The sequence below is a fragment of the Pelmatolapia mariae genome, linkage group LG7, assembly GCF_036321145.2.
Source record: "Pelmatolapia mariae isolate MD_Pm_ZW linkage group LG7, Pm_UMD_F_2, whole genome shotgun sequence".
Classification (NCBI taxonomy): Eukaryota; Metazoa; Chordata; class Actinopteri; order Cichliformes; family Cichlidae; genus Pelmatolapia; species Pelmatolapia mariae.
In genome coordinates this window covers 47,131,084-47,146,934 of record NC_086233.1, presented here as the reverse complement: position 1 = coordinate 47,146,934, position 15,851 = coordinate 47,131,084, and the positions used below count along the sequence as shown (strand labels likewise).

Sequence of the window (15,851 nt, the reverse complement as noted above, 5' to 3'; positions counted from 1 at the left end):
CCTACTATCACCCAAGGTGGCAGCATCATGACAAGACAAACATGATGCTGGTGAAATTTAATAGCCAGCTCTATTTTTGAAGCCATTACATAATTCCTTCTTCCCCCTCCATGCCCTGTTTTAGGGAAGGTATGAAAGCAGGCAGAAGTTCAGCCCAGCAAAGTCAGACTGTTCAAAGAGGTAGAGAGCGATGGAGTAAAGAAAGAGTGGAGTTCATGGGTGAATAATGATTAAAAATACAGGAGGGACGGGGTGTCTGCAGGTTACTCATGCACTGCTTGGCTGGTGTTGCCGGGGAAAGCCTCACTGTAATGCTGGAACAGTTTCTTTTAAGAAGAGCGCAGAGCAGACAGGCTGAAAGGAGACGAGCCAGCGATTTATAGCTGAGAGATATATAGTACTTCAAGAGTCCACCACTTCCAGGTATGACACGTGATTCACCGACACAAGATGACACTTGAGTGGATTGATCGTCCACATTATGTTATTTTTCTCTCCTTTAAATTGATTACAGGATATAGGCTGTTTGCTAATTTACAGCTGTGTGATAATCTTAGGACTGATTGGAAACTCTGGTTTTGTGTTAAGAAATCTGTGTGCGTTATTGGAGGTGCTGCTCTGCTATCTGAGCCGGGTCTGAATTGAGCGTGATCCTAATCCATTATCTTTAGTGATATTCCAACCACTAATCTGTGTCTGAGGGGTGCGTTTGCTCTAATCTGCCTGGCTGGTAATGTAATCTGACTAAAAGAAGCACTTTCTCTCTCTCTCTCTCTCTCTGACTCCCAGGTGTAGTGTGGCTGGAGGGCTTAGCAAGATGGAAATAGATGCCCTTTTTCGCTACTATTTCCAGCACCCGTGGTCCCGTCTCATTGTGGCGTACCTCGTCACCTTTTTTAACTTCCTAATTTTCGCCGAGGACCCCGTCTCTCACAGTCAGACAGAGGCCCATATGATTGTGGTGGGGAACTGTTTCTCTTTCCTCTTCAACAAGTACCCAGGCCTCGGGTGGAACATCCTGAAAGTAATTTGCTGGATACTGGCCATTATCACTGGCCTGTTAGCCGGGAAGTTTATATTTCACCGCCAGCTCTTTGGTAAGTCATGCACACAATAATGCAGTGGAATGTGCAGAGTAATGGCTTTTCTGTCTGAGGGAACTCCCCCCACCACCCCCCACTGATGTTCTTGTTGTTGCTATTCATCGGGGAGAAGCACGTTTATACTCCTGCTCTGCTTTTTTTTTGTCAATGGGAACGTAATTAAATAGATTGTTTAATTATTTTCTTTGTTGAAATTGCTGCTGATTCATCTTTTCATTGCGGTAACTAGATGTACACTGAAATTCTATATGAGGACTTGCATTCCTTCAACAAATTTGTGACTAGAGGTGTTTAGAAATGTCTCAGTAGAAAAAGTGCAGATGAAAATAATATTAGAAGATTACCTCAGAGACTTAACGTTGGACTCACAAGCACACTCCTGTATTCATGGCAGACACCCAAGCAATAAACAAAATTTCCCTTATTTCTTCCTCTAATTATTCCCAAATATAAAAATATAAAATGTAGAGTCTCTGCTAAAGGTTGTGTATGCAGTGCACTTTTTGTAAGTTTTATGTATGTGTTTCTTTATGCATTGATGTGCAATAGTCTTGAGCTTTCTCTCATTTTTATGTATTTTTGCTGTTGAGGAGCCAGATGTTTTTGTAATGTTTTTTTTTTTTTAATCTGCTCTTGAGAAATATTTCTCCAGGCTTTCTGAAGGTCTGTAAAAGTTTTTCTTTGGACATTCGTTTGCTTTTTTATTTTAATTTTCAGTCCTCATAACAGACAATGTAGCAACTTCTACATTTTAAACTGTATTTATTATGTGTTTTTACTTTTATATTTATTTACACAGCTTGATAGGCATACAATTTATGTCCCAATAAGGTGATTCACAAAGAGATACTAGTCAAAAACCTGGTATAAGCCAGCATGGTGTGCAATGTGCCCTTAAACGTCTACAGTAGATCAACAGTATCTGAAGGTAATGTCCTTAAGAAATATAATAAAATACCAGCAAAGACCTGACACAGAACCCGAGTGAAGCATCTCACTGTTCAGTTGATCCGTCTGCTGTTCACTGAAGCCTCATCAGAAATGGTCTCAATGGTTGTGAAGAAGTCTTTCTTAAGGAAGGGAAACGGGGAGAAAAAGTCTGAGGTGTGCCAGGTTACACAAGAACTGAACTGTGAAAAAAGTGGCAATAGGTCTTAAAAAGTGATGAACTTAAAACTTTGAGATTTTAAAGCCTCAAGTATTTGGTTAAAATTGGCATCAATATGCATGGAAAAGATCAAGAGGGAGGTACAACAGTGAGTGTTCAGAGCCATCTGTAAAGCACGGTGGAGGCTCTGTCATGGTCTGGGACTGCATTTAAGGCGGTGGTGTTGGGGACATTGTGAATACAGAAGAGTATGATCTTGCTGATACATCTGAAAAGCATCTGATTGGTATCAGTTTTGTTTTTCAGGACACCAATGATCTCAAACACACTACCAAAGCAGTAATGTCATACGTGGACAGAAAAAAACACAGTGCAACACCATCAGTCATCGACTGGCCTTCCCACAGCCTGGGCCTCAGCATTATTGACGCAGTATGAGAACAGAACAGAAAGCAGCCAACACCCAAAGAACAGCTTTGACTGATCTTCAAAAATCCTGGAGAACTTTTCCTAAAGACTACTTAAAGAAATGGCAAGAAAACTTGCCTAAGAGAGTTTACACTGTGTTGAAGAATAAAGGTGGTCATATACTAAAGACTTTCAATCATTTTACAATTTTACAAACAGCTTTTTCCTTTTATATATCATAGTTGTATGTATGTTTATATGTTTCAATAAATCACTTCTCTGGGATAATACAATGAATTGAGGGGTGGATAGAGACTTTTGCACAGTGCTTTAGCACTTCGCTTTTAACATTCTTGCTAACAAGAGATGGTTGTAGTGAAATAATATTAATTGCAGCATGTCATATTAACAAAAGTGCAATGAAAGCTTCCCAAAAAATGTTACACCAAACAGAACAATGGTGAGAGTGCGAGAGACAGCAGAAAGAGTAAGAACCTGACAGGAAAGCATCATCATCAGAGCTTTTTAGCTAAGTTTACAGTCAACTAAAAATGTATTGTAAGCAACCAAAGAGAAGCTGTTGGAGTAATCAGTGTGAAATGCCTCCAAACTGCTGGCGTTCAGCTGTTAGCCTCCTCCATGCTGTATTAGCTTTCCCAGTAGCAGCTGGTGCGCTGCTGTGTGGTATAGTAAACAGAGAGCAACATAGAAGTGAATTCAGTAGATTGGCTTTATATATATCAGCAAATTGTCACAATATCCGATCCAGCCTTTTGAGTCAGGATATGACCGATAACTGACCCAAATCGATCCCCCACACACACACACACACACACACACACACACACACACAGATGCAGTGGTTGTTCTCAAAATGTGTATTCAGATTTTGATGTGTGATATCAGTAAAGTTCCCTGTTTAATAGAGCTGTTTTACTAGAACAGGGCTGTAGTTTTTCATGCCAGTCAAACTGTGTCAAGTGAAAGACTAAGGGTTTGTCACTGCAAGAAAGTTCAGGTGGTGTTGGCATACTAATGCATTAACACTAATGAAGGCTTTGTTCAAATATGATAGACTATAATAGCAGAACTCTTTATGTTGTTAATTCGAGCTGTGTTTTTCCTGCTGTGACAGGTTGAGAAGCTCTGCAGCGGAACATGTTAGTCAGCTCTCACACCTCTTTGATACATTTCCTCTTCTTTTTCACCAACCTGGCTTTTTTTTTCATCTGTTCTTATGACCCTTATATCACTCTGTTGCTCGCTCGGCTTCCTCCTAGTCACTCTCCTTTATAAAGGCTGTGACTCCATTGTCATCCTCCCTTCACTTTTATGAACTGCACATTGCTTCCAGTTGAACTCGCGCGTTTCATTTCCTGCTCACTTCACAAGTCACTTAGTGCCGGATATTATTGGGCACCCTGGTTTATCTTCTTGGATGAACCGTTACCGACTATAATTAGACGACACAGAGTGGTGGCGGGTGCTCGAAGTGATCATCTTCTCTGAACATAAATAGAAAACTGAGAGTCCATGATGACATGACAGTTTCAGCAAATGCAGAGTCCTTCCTATAAGACGGGAAGTGGAGCAAGTGGAGAGTTATTAGATCTAGTAATAGCAAAATTGTCTCTTCACTTGTAATCACTGAATAAATTGGAGGGTTTTTATACTTAGAGTCTAATGTTTTTTTTCTTTCTTTTGAGTCAGGACTCCATTACTGGACTGAGAAAATAAAAAGGTAATTTGATATGATTTAAATAAATGTTTGTCTGAAATAGAACATGTAATATTTATTCATTGCAAAATATTGAATATCATATATAGTATATAATACATATAATAATTGCATTTTTAAAGCCTTAACAAAAGGCCTTAACATGATGCGTAAATTTACATATTTTGGATTTTCTGGGCTCATCTATCATTGGTGGGAATAAATCCCCATATCTAAATAAATGTAAGTTTTTGTTATAGGAAGTTTGGTTGCTGCAACTACTTCTTGATCAGCCACAGTGATGTGTTCATGGTGAAAAGGTAACAGAATGGATTATTGATAGGTTTGTAGCTTAAACCTATTCGCTGGAACATTGAAGACAATTTAATTACACAGCAAAGCAAGACACGAGTAGGCAAAGTTCTTTATGTTTTTCGTGCACGGGAGAGAACTGGACAAACACCGTTCCTTCGCTTGACCCCAGTTGCTCTCGTCTGCTCCCCCATAACACTGCTCTTTTATTGAGGTTACATGAATATACATAGGTTCATTAACATATGACGTCTACATATACACAAAGAGTACCTTGCCTGTGCGTTGTGTAAGTGTGTGTGTGTGTGTGTGTGTGTGTGTGTGTGTGTGTGTGTGTGTGTGTGTGTGTGTGTGTGTGTGTGTGTGTGTGTGTGTGTGTGTTTGTTTGTGTGACCCCATAAATGACTTCCCTAAACCTGCTGGTCTGGAAGTCCAGCAGTACATCTAAACAAAAGGCACTTAGAGTAAAACAGATATAGATGTGTTTGCTATACCATATATCAGCAAGAAAAGATACAACCTCTTCCCATGACCCTGAGATTGTGAGTGTGCATGCCAGAACACTCTGGAATGCACACAAAGTCTTTGCAGACTCCTAAGGATCACACATCCTATCACTACACAATCAATTATACACCTCTAAGCATATATGGTTAAATATTACTAAGCATAAATGACAATCAACAATATAAACCTGACAATTATCATTTGGTTTAAGATGATAAAACTAGCTAGCTTATTGCTCAGAGGTTCTAAAGTATAGCTTAGTGTCACTGTGCGCTTGCGTGTATAGACCATCAACAATGTGGCAAATTAAACCCCTTTCAGACATGTGTACTCACTAGGCTGTGAAATGAACACTGATCACTACAACCTCATACACACTTTCATTACAACAAGTCTGAACTGCATGGAGTTGCATTAATGAATAGACACCCATCAAGAGTATTGACTAATTGACTCACATAGGCAATGCTTACATGTGTGAGACATGAGAATGTAGAGCACCTACCCAATAAGTGGCACTTTAGTCCCTACTCTGATCATCACATTAAGGTTAAGATGAAATATTTCTTTCTTTGTTTTGTTTTTTTCACGATTTCATTTTCATCTTCTGGGGTATTGCTTGTTGTTGTCTATCTCTCTCTCTATCTATATCTATTGTACCAGTATCCAGTATCGGTTGCCTCAAGGTGTTTTATGTTGTAAGGTAAAGACCCTGCAGTATTACATATCACAAACCCTATGAGCAAGCACTTGGTGACAGTGGGAAGGAAAAACTCCCTTTTAACAGGAAGAACACTCAGGCAGAACCAGGGGCTGCCATCTGCTGCGATCTGTGACAAAAGACATGCTGTGAGAGAGAGCCAGAGTTTAAAAATAACTAATGATTAAATGCAGAGTGGTGTATAAACACACAGACAGTACAAAGAGATGAGTGAAGAAGAAACCCCCCAACAGCCTAATCCTATTGCAGCATAACTAAGAAAAGGGTCCAGTGTCACCTGATGCAACCCTAACTATAAGCTTTATCAAAAAGGGAAAATTTAAGCCTAATCTTAAAAGTAGAGAGGGCGTCTGTCTCTGGAATCCAAACTGGGAGCTGGTCCCATAGTAGAGAGGCCTGATAGCTGAAGAGTCTTCCAGCCATTCACTTCTGTATGCAAAATCTCATTGCTTTATTTTCTTCCTTGTTTAATTTTTATTAATCTAAATATCAGTACAACAATTTCAATTTCAAAACATTGTAAAAAGGAGGTTTTAAAATTAATTGTAAATGTGTTCTTTAGGTCCACCTGCAGTACTTATATTGTCCACCAGATTAATAAAGGAAAAAATATAAAGGGTCTATTCATCCTTCTATCTAACCACATGACCAGTTTGGTCGGGATTAGGAATGGAGGATAAAGTAAATTGTCCTGATTTTTGTTCATCTGCTTGGATGTAATAAGACAATCCTTGTGAGTTAGGGAAATACCCACTGGCTCTCATCACCAGAGAGTGCCTTCATTTTAACAGACTGGCAAAGCCAGCGTGTTACATATACTGGATGTAACGGAGGTTAAGTGTATTATCCAAAATGTCAGACTGCTCCCCAAAACAGCAGATTTTAAAATGCCCGCTGCCATTTCATTACAGTCGGGTTAATCAAATTTCATTCATTGTGCATTTGGCACTCCGAAAGCATTTTCAAAGTTATTACAAGACTTCAGTCAGAAAATGTTTAGCAGGTCTAACTTCTTCATCGGAACGAAGTTGCTTTTTAAAAAGTAAGTTTTGTGATATTTTGTTCCCAAACTATTACATGTCCATGCTACAGTATTTTCTTGGTCTGTGATTTTAGTTTGTTATTGGACGATTGCTAAGCAGCATGATGGCGTCACAATATGTCATGCACAATCAGGTGGCTACAGGCAACATAATGATGGAAAAGAACCTACAGGGGACTCAGGTGTATCTGTTTGCATACAAATAAATCCACTATATAACTATTTTCATAATTCACATAGTGCTCAAACTGAGATTTGTACATCATTTTAAAATCACATTGACACAAAATATTTTTCCAGTTCTGGAGTGTTGTGGAAGCTCCAGAACCTTGGTGTGTTACACCACCAGCATTTTGTCAGTTGCATGATTCATAATGGTAATGTACAGTAGGTGTGCATGTAGTTCAGTCAGTTTTATGTCAGGTTTTACACTAGGGTCCGGTGGATCTGTATCAGGGTCAATGCAATTGGATTAGCTCTAAGGTATGTAGGAGAGGAGTGCAGCTCATTCATAGCCAGGTGCAACTAATGCACTTCAACAAGCTTCTGAACAGATGGTTTGGACTTCTGTGTGCGGGCGTGTGTGTCTGTAAGTGTGAGAGAGCGGCGATATTTTGCAAGCACATGCACGGATGTGTGTTTGTGCGTGTGTCTGAGTGAGGCTGAGAGTTGGAGAGGCGAGATATGCCATGCACAACATTTCAGTGGAGCGGTTATGCAATCACAAACACAGGTAGAGCATAAGAGAAGCACTACAGAAGCAGGCCCACAATAAAATCTATCATCCATTATAAGTCTGCTACACAGGCCCACATGGCCCACTTACTGCTCATCGTGACATCCCCCACTAACATTGTGCAGATATCAATCTACTATCTCTTCTATCCTCTGATATGTAGGGAGCCAGTGGGAATGCTACTGGGTAGGAACACAATCCATGCAAAGGTTTGAGCATCTTAAAAAAAAAAAAAAAGCACTTTGGAGTGGCAGATTGAAAGTTTTTTTGGTTTTGGTTTTTTTGGTTTTTCCTGTATCCACATTTAGAAGAGGGTGTCTTCTTGTTCCCTTGAACCAGAGCTAAAGTTCTGACACTGTTTGCAGTTTCAGGCCTGGAAGCTGACATCGGTTTTGAAAGGTGACACATCCCCTGCATCATTTATAATTTATCATGGCCTAGAAAATGTTTTGCTGTAAATTGCACCCACAGCCTTCCTCTTTTTGTGCGGTATTTGTCACAATAGATATATATTATGTCCCCTCTCAGAAACCCACACAGTTTTTAATCCAGTTGCTGCATAACACTTTATTTGAACTAGTTTTCATTCGTGTTGCTATATGGGTTAGGCATGGGTGCACCGCATTGTTTCCACAGTGAATAAACTCTCTTTGATGAGTGACTTGTGTGATTTTTAAGTTGACATTTGAGGCTCAAGGAACAACCTATCCTGCTCCATTCAGCCTCTCAAGGCTATGTTTGCTCTCTAATCGAGTGGGTGCTAGCCAATGACTTCTGGTCATTCAAGGCAAGACTGGCTGTCATTACACATTTGTATGAAATCTTGGGTCATACTGGGTTCTCTGGGTTTCATGTCAATGAGTTCCTAATGAAATAATTGTTAGAGCCAGACCCAGTGTTCCAAGTCTCAGTCACGCAAAGCCACGTAACTATATGGGTATAATTATTATAAATGCCGATACCGATATATGGCTAAATTGCTAATATTAGCCTGTCAGTCGGGCTCTAATAAGTGTGTTACAGGTGAAATAATGTGAAGAAGGAAGATTGTTTTAAAAAGTACAGCAAAAATTTAACATTAGAACACAATTAGTTTAGGTTAGTATAAATGCAGCCGTCTATTTTGTCAATTTTGACTTTGCAGAAAATGACACTGCCCATCTCTTTAATGCTGCCTCAGTGACCATATTAGCATAAAATATTCACCTATTTCTCTCTGAGGCTTTGTGAATTCCAAAACGCAAAGTGAAGGGTAATGTTAATTCATGTGGAGCACTGTCCTAACTGGATTAGATCCTACTTTGCATGTTATTACAGACACTTACATTCAATCAAGCTATGACTTCTCTTATCCACCTGAAGGAGTCATTTAAGGCTCCAGATATTGTGAACAGCTCTTAAAAAATAGTAAGTAATGTGAGAGTTGGCCTCCAATGGTCACAGACCTCTGTGTGTGTTTGTGTGTGTGTGTGTGTGTGTGTGTGTGTGTGTGTGTGTGTGTGTGTGTGTGTGTGTGTGTGAGAGAGAGAGAGATGTGATGTTGGCTGCTCTGTTGCTGGAGTGCCTCTCATCCCCTTTTCCCTAGTCTTGATGATTGTAGCCTGCAGGATGCCATCTGGGTTCTGTCATGAGTTATTACTGTGGCAAGCAAAGGCTGACATGGCTTATGTACAGCAGTATGTGGCCGCAGGTCAAAGTGAACTGAGTCTGTGTAGGAGTCAATGTGTGGGTGGCAGGATAGGAGGCTCTGTGTGTTATATTTATATGTATGTAGCTATGTGATATTTTATTGCCTGTGCATTTGTCTCTGAGATGATGTGCTACAGTCGTGAGCAGGAAGTCTTTCCGAAATAATGAATTGTTGAAGTGAATTTTTGTTGAAGTCAGTTTCCCTGACTTCCCTGTCATTGTAAATTTAGGTGTGAACAAAACTTAATGTGCTACCTTAGGCTCCAGGAAAGGTTAAATGAACACAGGTTATAAAGCTTGATCACCATCAGCACTTCTCTACGGAATGTTTTTTAGAATCATTACTTTGGTTCAGTCTCACCATTTTCATTAGAAATTCAGTTAGTGTTTTCCTAGCTCTTGGACATAGCTAAGCGTGTGTCAGCTAAAAACGTAACACAAGTTATTTCCCCAGGATTCTGGCTCTTGCACCTCCTACTACATGATAAGCAGCAGGCGTAGTGGAGAAAAGGAAATCGGATTTGGAAGCGTACCTTTCCTTTATGAGATAATAACATAACCTTTTTGTTGGTTGTGAAGGGAAATTTGCCTTTTATCTTGTGTTGATATACAAACCTCAAAAATTCTCTGGAATATCACACGAAACTACAGATCAAGAATTAAAAAACCAAAACCAAAAACTGACAAGTAATTGAACAGCAGAGGGAGACAAACACACAAAGCAATAATAACGAGAGCAAGCAAACAAAGGAAACCAGCCAAGAGGAAAGTGCTTATTTACCTGAAATGTATGACTTCAGAGCCAAGCCATAAATAACAAAACTAGACTTCCACACTGCTTACTGGAACAGGTACAGTGGTACAGTGGCCTAGTTGCCAGCTCTCTATGTCTCGGCTCTATTTGCTGCAGTCTCCCAGTGGAGGGAGTTCTTTTGTCACTTTCCCACCTCTGATTTATTATCCATATGCTTAGTTACAGAGGTGCTCAGCTCTGGGGACATTAGTAGCTGTAGCTGCTTCAACAAACACCCCCACCCCCCACCCTGCCTCACAGTGATGCCACAGCTTGGCAAATAAGCAATGTGATGAATGGGTTTGGTCCTGTTCACATGCTCAACTGCAGATAGAGAGGAAACTCAGGGTTTCTGTTCTGTTTTTTTTACTTTTAGGGAAAATGCTCATTAAGATCCCTAAGGGGGCAGGATTGTTCTGAGGTTTGGAATCAAAACACGATGTAATACTGCTCCATACTGAAACCTAAAATAGATGAAAGTGCATACGCATTATATGCAAACCCTCACAGTATGCAGTATAATGTGTACGAATAGATGACTGAACTACAGAGCACTGTTTGAAATACAAAGACTGTGCAATGTGTAGTTCAGGTCTCAGTATGGATGGTACATTGTTAATGATGATCACATTTTCCATGGTAGCATCCACTTCTCTGCACTACAGTCAAAATATTTGAACAGGTACAGGCACCATAACTAACAAATAACAAGTGTCTAACAGGATTATATTTAATTCACCTGAGCCTTTCTGTTTTGATGCAGGCATGAAGGCAAGCTGAAGTCAGAACCTGAACTTCATATAGGGATTGTTAAAATCTTAAGGGTTTGACAACCACAAGCTGTCAGATCAGCTTTGATGCTCCCCTTTAATAGACTCTGATAGTCAGTGTGGGGTGAACATTTGATAAAGAACACAATTCACATGATTGTCATGCTATGAAAAGCATAGCAGGCTAAACATCCATTCAAAAATGAGTAAAGTTCTGATAAGCAGACATTTAAGGTCTTTGAACTTGACTGGTCTGATGTTTTAAATTAGTAGTGTACTATGCAGTGTTGACTCACAGACACTAATTTGTGCTTTGAGGTGTGAACGTACAGAGAAAAGCTTAATGGAGACTGGATTTTTAAGATTGATACCAAGATTTAGCTGATATACAAGTGCTTGCTCATAGGGGGTCATATGACTGTATTATTGTAGGGTCTACCTTACAATATAAAGCGCCTGTTGTTGTGATTTGGCGCTATATATATTAAATTGAATTAATTGAATTGAAAAACAGATTTCGGCATCTCTCGTTATGCACAGTTATTTATGAGTCCTTACTAACATAATGTAATATGACAATGCAGTTTAAAAATAATCTTGTTTTATTGTCACAGCAAGTCGTGGATTACTTGTTTACACTCTGCCCACCTCTGCTCGGATCAGCTGGTCATTGTTTTTGTGGTAATGTGGAAAACTTCCACATTGGTGAATTTGTTATATGAGTAAAAGACTCACTGCCACCAAAACAAGGAAACTGAAATACTTTGGTCATATGATGTGAAGCAACAAATAAAATCTGCTTAAAGTAATGGAAAATCGAAAGACTTGGTCATGGTATAATATCCTTAAGCCAGTGATTTGGACTTAGCACACTAGTAATATTAAGAAATTCTGTGGACACAAAATAGATCATGCTATTGATTGCCAACGGTCTTGGAGGATGAGGTACTTAAAGAACCTTTTATTCAGGTCTTTGGAAAATAATTTGTCACCTGTATGACTCTCATACATTATATAAGCAAAACTCAAGCTTGTGTTATGCCTTTTGACATCAGTGAGTGTGAAGTTAGCTGTGCACAGATTTTAATAGGCACAGCTTCAATGCACAAACAAGGATAAGACCACAGAAGATTTATTGATTAATCTGATTTATTTTCATCATAACCAAATGTTTATGTAATACAGAATAGACAATAACGCAGTCCTGCTGTGTCGTTGCATTGATCCCAGATGGTCAGTCACAGCACTATATTTTTTCATTCCTCTTACACAGTAGTACTATTCAGTAGCAGACAGGCCAGGATAATTATACTATTGTATCATATCTGCCACTGGCACTGTAGCAGCAGTGAAGCTGGATTCTTGCTCTAGCACTTTTGTCCATTTGTGGAGGCGCTTATGATGCGATGTAAAATGCTGATTGTTTAAACTGGGAATAGTGTGTTGACTATACATTGTTTTTAACACTTAGTGCTACTACAGACCTGTGTGTTATGCCTTATATCCTCTTCATGGCGAGCATTAGGCCATACTTGCCACTAAGGTTGTTCTATATATATAATAGTTTTTGCCACTGGCTCTAAATGACAGGGTCTGCAAAGGTCTGCATAGCGCCAACATTATCTTAGTACCATGCCAGGACCTTATTTGAACCAAGGCAAGTTAAGGTAACTAGCCATAAATTGTCTCCAGCAAATCACTCAATTACCCCAATCCTCCTGCTGGCTCTGCAGCAGAACCTCCTGTATTGGCCTCTTCTCCATGCCAGGAACTTCCTCTGGAATTGTTCACCTGCCAGAATATACAGCACTGGGTCCAGGCAGCTGCTTACACTGCACATGGCTTCAGAAAACTCATAGCAAGCATAGAGTACATTGGTGTTGGAGGGGGTCACCAGGTTAGAAATCCTCATGAATACCATGGTGGTGGCCATAATGTGGTAGGGCAGAAAGGAGACAACAAAGACGAGTATGGCGGCAGTAAGGAGATGTAGGGGCTTTCCTCTCGCTCGGTTGCTTTGACCTCTTGGGAGACGCCTCAAAACGCGAACCGTCATAGTGTAAAAAGCAAGCATGACAGTGAACGGCAGCAGGAAGCCTATTGTTGTTCTGATAATGATGGTTGTTCTGACATAGTAAAAAGGATCCTGGATCTGGTCCACACACACAGTGACATTTTCTGTGGGCTGAATAGCAAAAGTTAGAAATAAGTCAGGAATGGAGCTAAGGACGACCAGCACCCACACGCAGAAGGAGCACAGTTTGGCTTTGCCCGCATTCCACCAACGAAGAGAACTGATCGGGTGCACTGTGCCAACGAAGCGGTCGAAACTGATTAGAGTCAGGAAGAGGATGCTGCCATATATGTTGATGTTGAAGGAGGACTTCTTGAACTGACAGAAGATCTGTATGTTTGTGATGTGGGGCCTCCTCAAGGTAACGTAGAGGGAGAAGGGCAGTGTGAGGATCCACGCTGAGTCGCACAGAGTCAGGTTAAGCAGGAAAATGTTGCTGGAGCTTGAGGTTTTCCTAAAGCAGGTGTGGTTGATGAGCACTGCTAGGTTTCCCAGGAGTCCCACTGGAACAGTGAAAGCAAAGAGCACCAGCACGATGTAGCAATACCAATAGCTGTCCTCAAAATGGTTGCAGAATTCTGTTGACTGGTTCAGGAACACGAGAAGCTCGTCTGGGATTTAAGGACAGGAAGTTGTTAGTTTTTACTACAGTAGTTTTGAATATGTGATTATGTGTTTAAAGGTTGGCTTAAACTAATGTGAGTGGTCAACATTACCATGAGGATAGTTGGATATCTAATTTACTGAGTGTAGCCTTGCAGCTGTTTTGTCTGTCATATGAACGTTTGGACATTTGAAGAGTAATTTGCTCTATTGCTGAGAAGTTGGTGACAAACTGGAGACAGCTCACACATCTGTTTGATGTGAAACTAGATCCAACCAAAGTCTGATAAGCCTACATTTGCAATAGGCTGTTTGGGTCTTACCATGATGCACTGTTCTTTACTTCTTTTCACTGTATTTATAGACAACTTTGCATTTAAAAATGAGTTATTATTAATATCCGGCTCTATTTTACAGTGTGCTTTTTTAAACCCCCCCCCCCCCCCCCAAACCAGTGGTTTGTCAGAGGTTTCTTCCTATTAAAATTGAGTTTTACCTTCCCACTGTCGCCAAGTGCTTGCTCATAAGGGGTCGTCTCATTGTTGCAGCTTTCTCTGTATTATTCCAGGGTCTTTACCTTACAATATAAAGCGCCTTGAGTTGACTGCTGTTGTGATTTGGTGATATATAATTAAAACTGAATCAAACTGAATCTCATCTCATGAAATCGCATTTTGTGTGTTCACAAATGTAAAATTGTGGTTTTCCAAGTACAGCAGTGGGGTTCTTGAAATCTTCTTGTAGCCTTTGAAATCAATGTTAATGGTCAAGAAATGGTGTTACCCCTCTTGGCTCATTCTGGCACTATATTTACACGGACACACGTAAACGTTAAACCATCCTCCCCACAGATCTTAAAAAAGCTCTAACTCAAAATTCGAATTTCCCAAATGATTATGTCATTCTTATTCTGTATTTTAAGACTGCATTCAAAATACTGCATTTTTGTATTCAATAGTTTTTTTTTTCCCAAGTCAGATGTTTTAATTTGTTTCACTGCTCTGCTGAGTACTTAAAGTAAGATGTTTCCCCACTCTCTCTCAGGGCTCTCTGTATTTACACTACTGTCTCTATAATCTCTGAGCATCACCAGTGTGTCCAGGAAGTGAGTGCTTGATTGTCTGCTGTGAGCAATGAAACCTGAGGGGACTGTTGATCTGTTCCCTCCACCATGTCAGCCGATGTTTGCACTTAATCAGAGATCAAACATTCATTTTGCTCAGGTGAGCAGACCTTTAATAATTCACATCTTAGCACCCTCTGAAAGGGAGAACAGAAAAATGTCTGTTTTGGTTATTTAAAATGTGTAAATGACAGTGAAACATTCGTCACACTGGTATACTGTACATGTAAGTAATAAATTGTTTTCACAGCAGGAAGCTTTGCATGTTTAATTTGAAAAACCAAAAAAAGGATTTGTTTCCCCTTCCACAATCAAACTGGGAATCTTCTTTTGCTCCTGAGTGCTTGAATTAAATTGCAGGGCACTATATAAGTACTGCTCCATTTACCATTTACTAATTATGTCAACAACTACTTTTGACTCAGAAGCTTAATGTTAAGTTTTATAGGTTCATTTACAATAAACTAACTAATTAAAGTATTTAAAATTGAGATTTGATCTTACCTTCTTTACTTGGTGCTGTACTGTCACTTTTTAAGAGCTGTATCATGATGGAGGGATCACATCTCAAGCTGGCTTCAATGCTTCACCACCAATTGTTTGTTTCCCATGTGACTGGAGCTATCAGCGCGCTGCTTTATCTGTGCTGTGTGTGTGTGTCTGTGTATCTGTACATCTGCACAATACAACAAAAAGAGGATTAAACAGAAGTACTGTTTAAATATCAGGCGTAATTGCTTGTCCACGTGCGCCAGTGGATGATTGATTGCTGACTTCTGTTAGTTTTTACTGTCTGTGTGACCCGTGAGTGGATTATGATTTTGTTACCCGAGCACTTCCCCGAAATATCAAATAGAGGTGGAGACTGGTGACCATAAAGACAGAGAGGACCCTGCAGACACAGATTTAGCATTTAATAGAAATGACTTAGGAAGGAAACTGTCAAATGATGGCTAATAGTAGATGATACAGCCTATTTGTAATGAAAAATAAAGCACAAAATACTGGTGTAATGTTTTATGTCCCAAAGATTCTGCCATATTTTACGCTTTATTAAATATACCTTGGTAAACGTGCTATGAAGACGGTTATGTGCAGTGTCAAATTGTCGCCAGTAGATGGAGACAGAGCTGCATCATTGATTT

At 39.8% G+C, this 15,851-nt stretch overlaps 2 protein-coding genes across 4 annotated transcripts in view; one reads left to right on the top strand and one right to left on the bottom strand.

Moving 5' to 3' along the window:
• tmem117 (transmembrane protein 117) overlaps window positions 1-15,851 on the top strand; it is a 47,877-nt gene that overhangs the window by 1,004 nt on the left and 31,022 nt on the right. The window contains exons 1-2 of one of the 3 annotated variants that reach the window (XM_063479320.1): window positions 142-423; window positions 790-1,097. In XM_063479320.1, coding sequence (XP_063335390.1) covers window positions 818-1,097 — 280 coding nt within the window. In that variant the 5' untranslated portion in view covers window positions 142-423; window positions 790-817. Of the gene's footprint in view, window positions 1-141; window positions 424-789; window positions 1,098-15,851 lie in introns of those variants that run through there. The other 2 variants (XM_063479319.1, XM_063479321.1) reach the window with 2 other exon arrangements.
• Window positions 12,603-15,256, bottom strand: LOC134630264 (P2Y purinoceptor 1-like). Its single transcript, XM_063477420.1, has 2 exons — window positions 15,211-15,256; window positions 12,603-13,591 (listed from the first exon to the last, which is right to left on the bottom strand). The coding sequence occupies exons 1-2, from the start codon at window positions 15,254-15,256 to the stop codon at window positions 12,603-12,605; spliced, it is 1,035 nt and encodes a 344-aa protein (XP_063333490.1).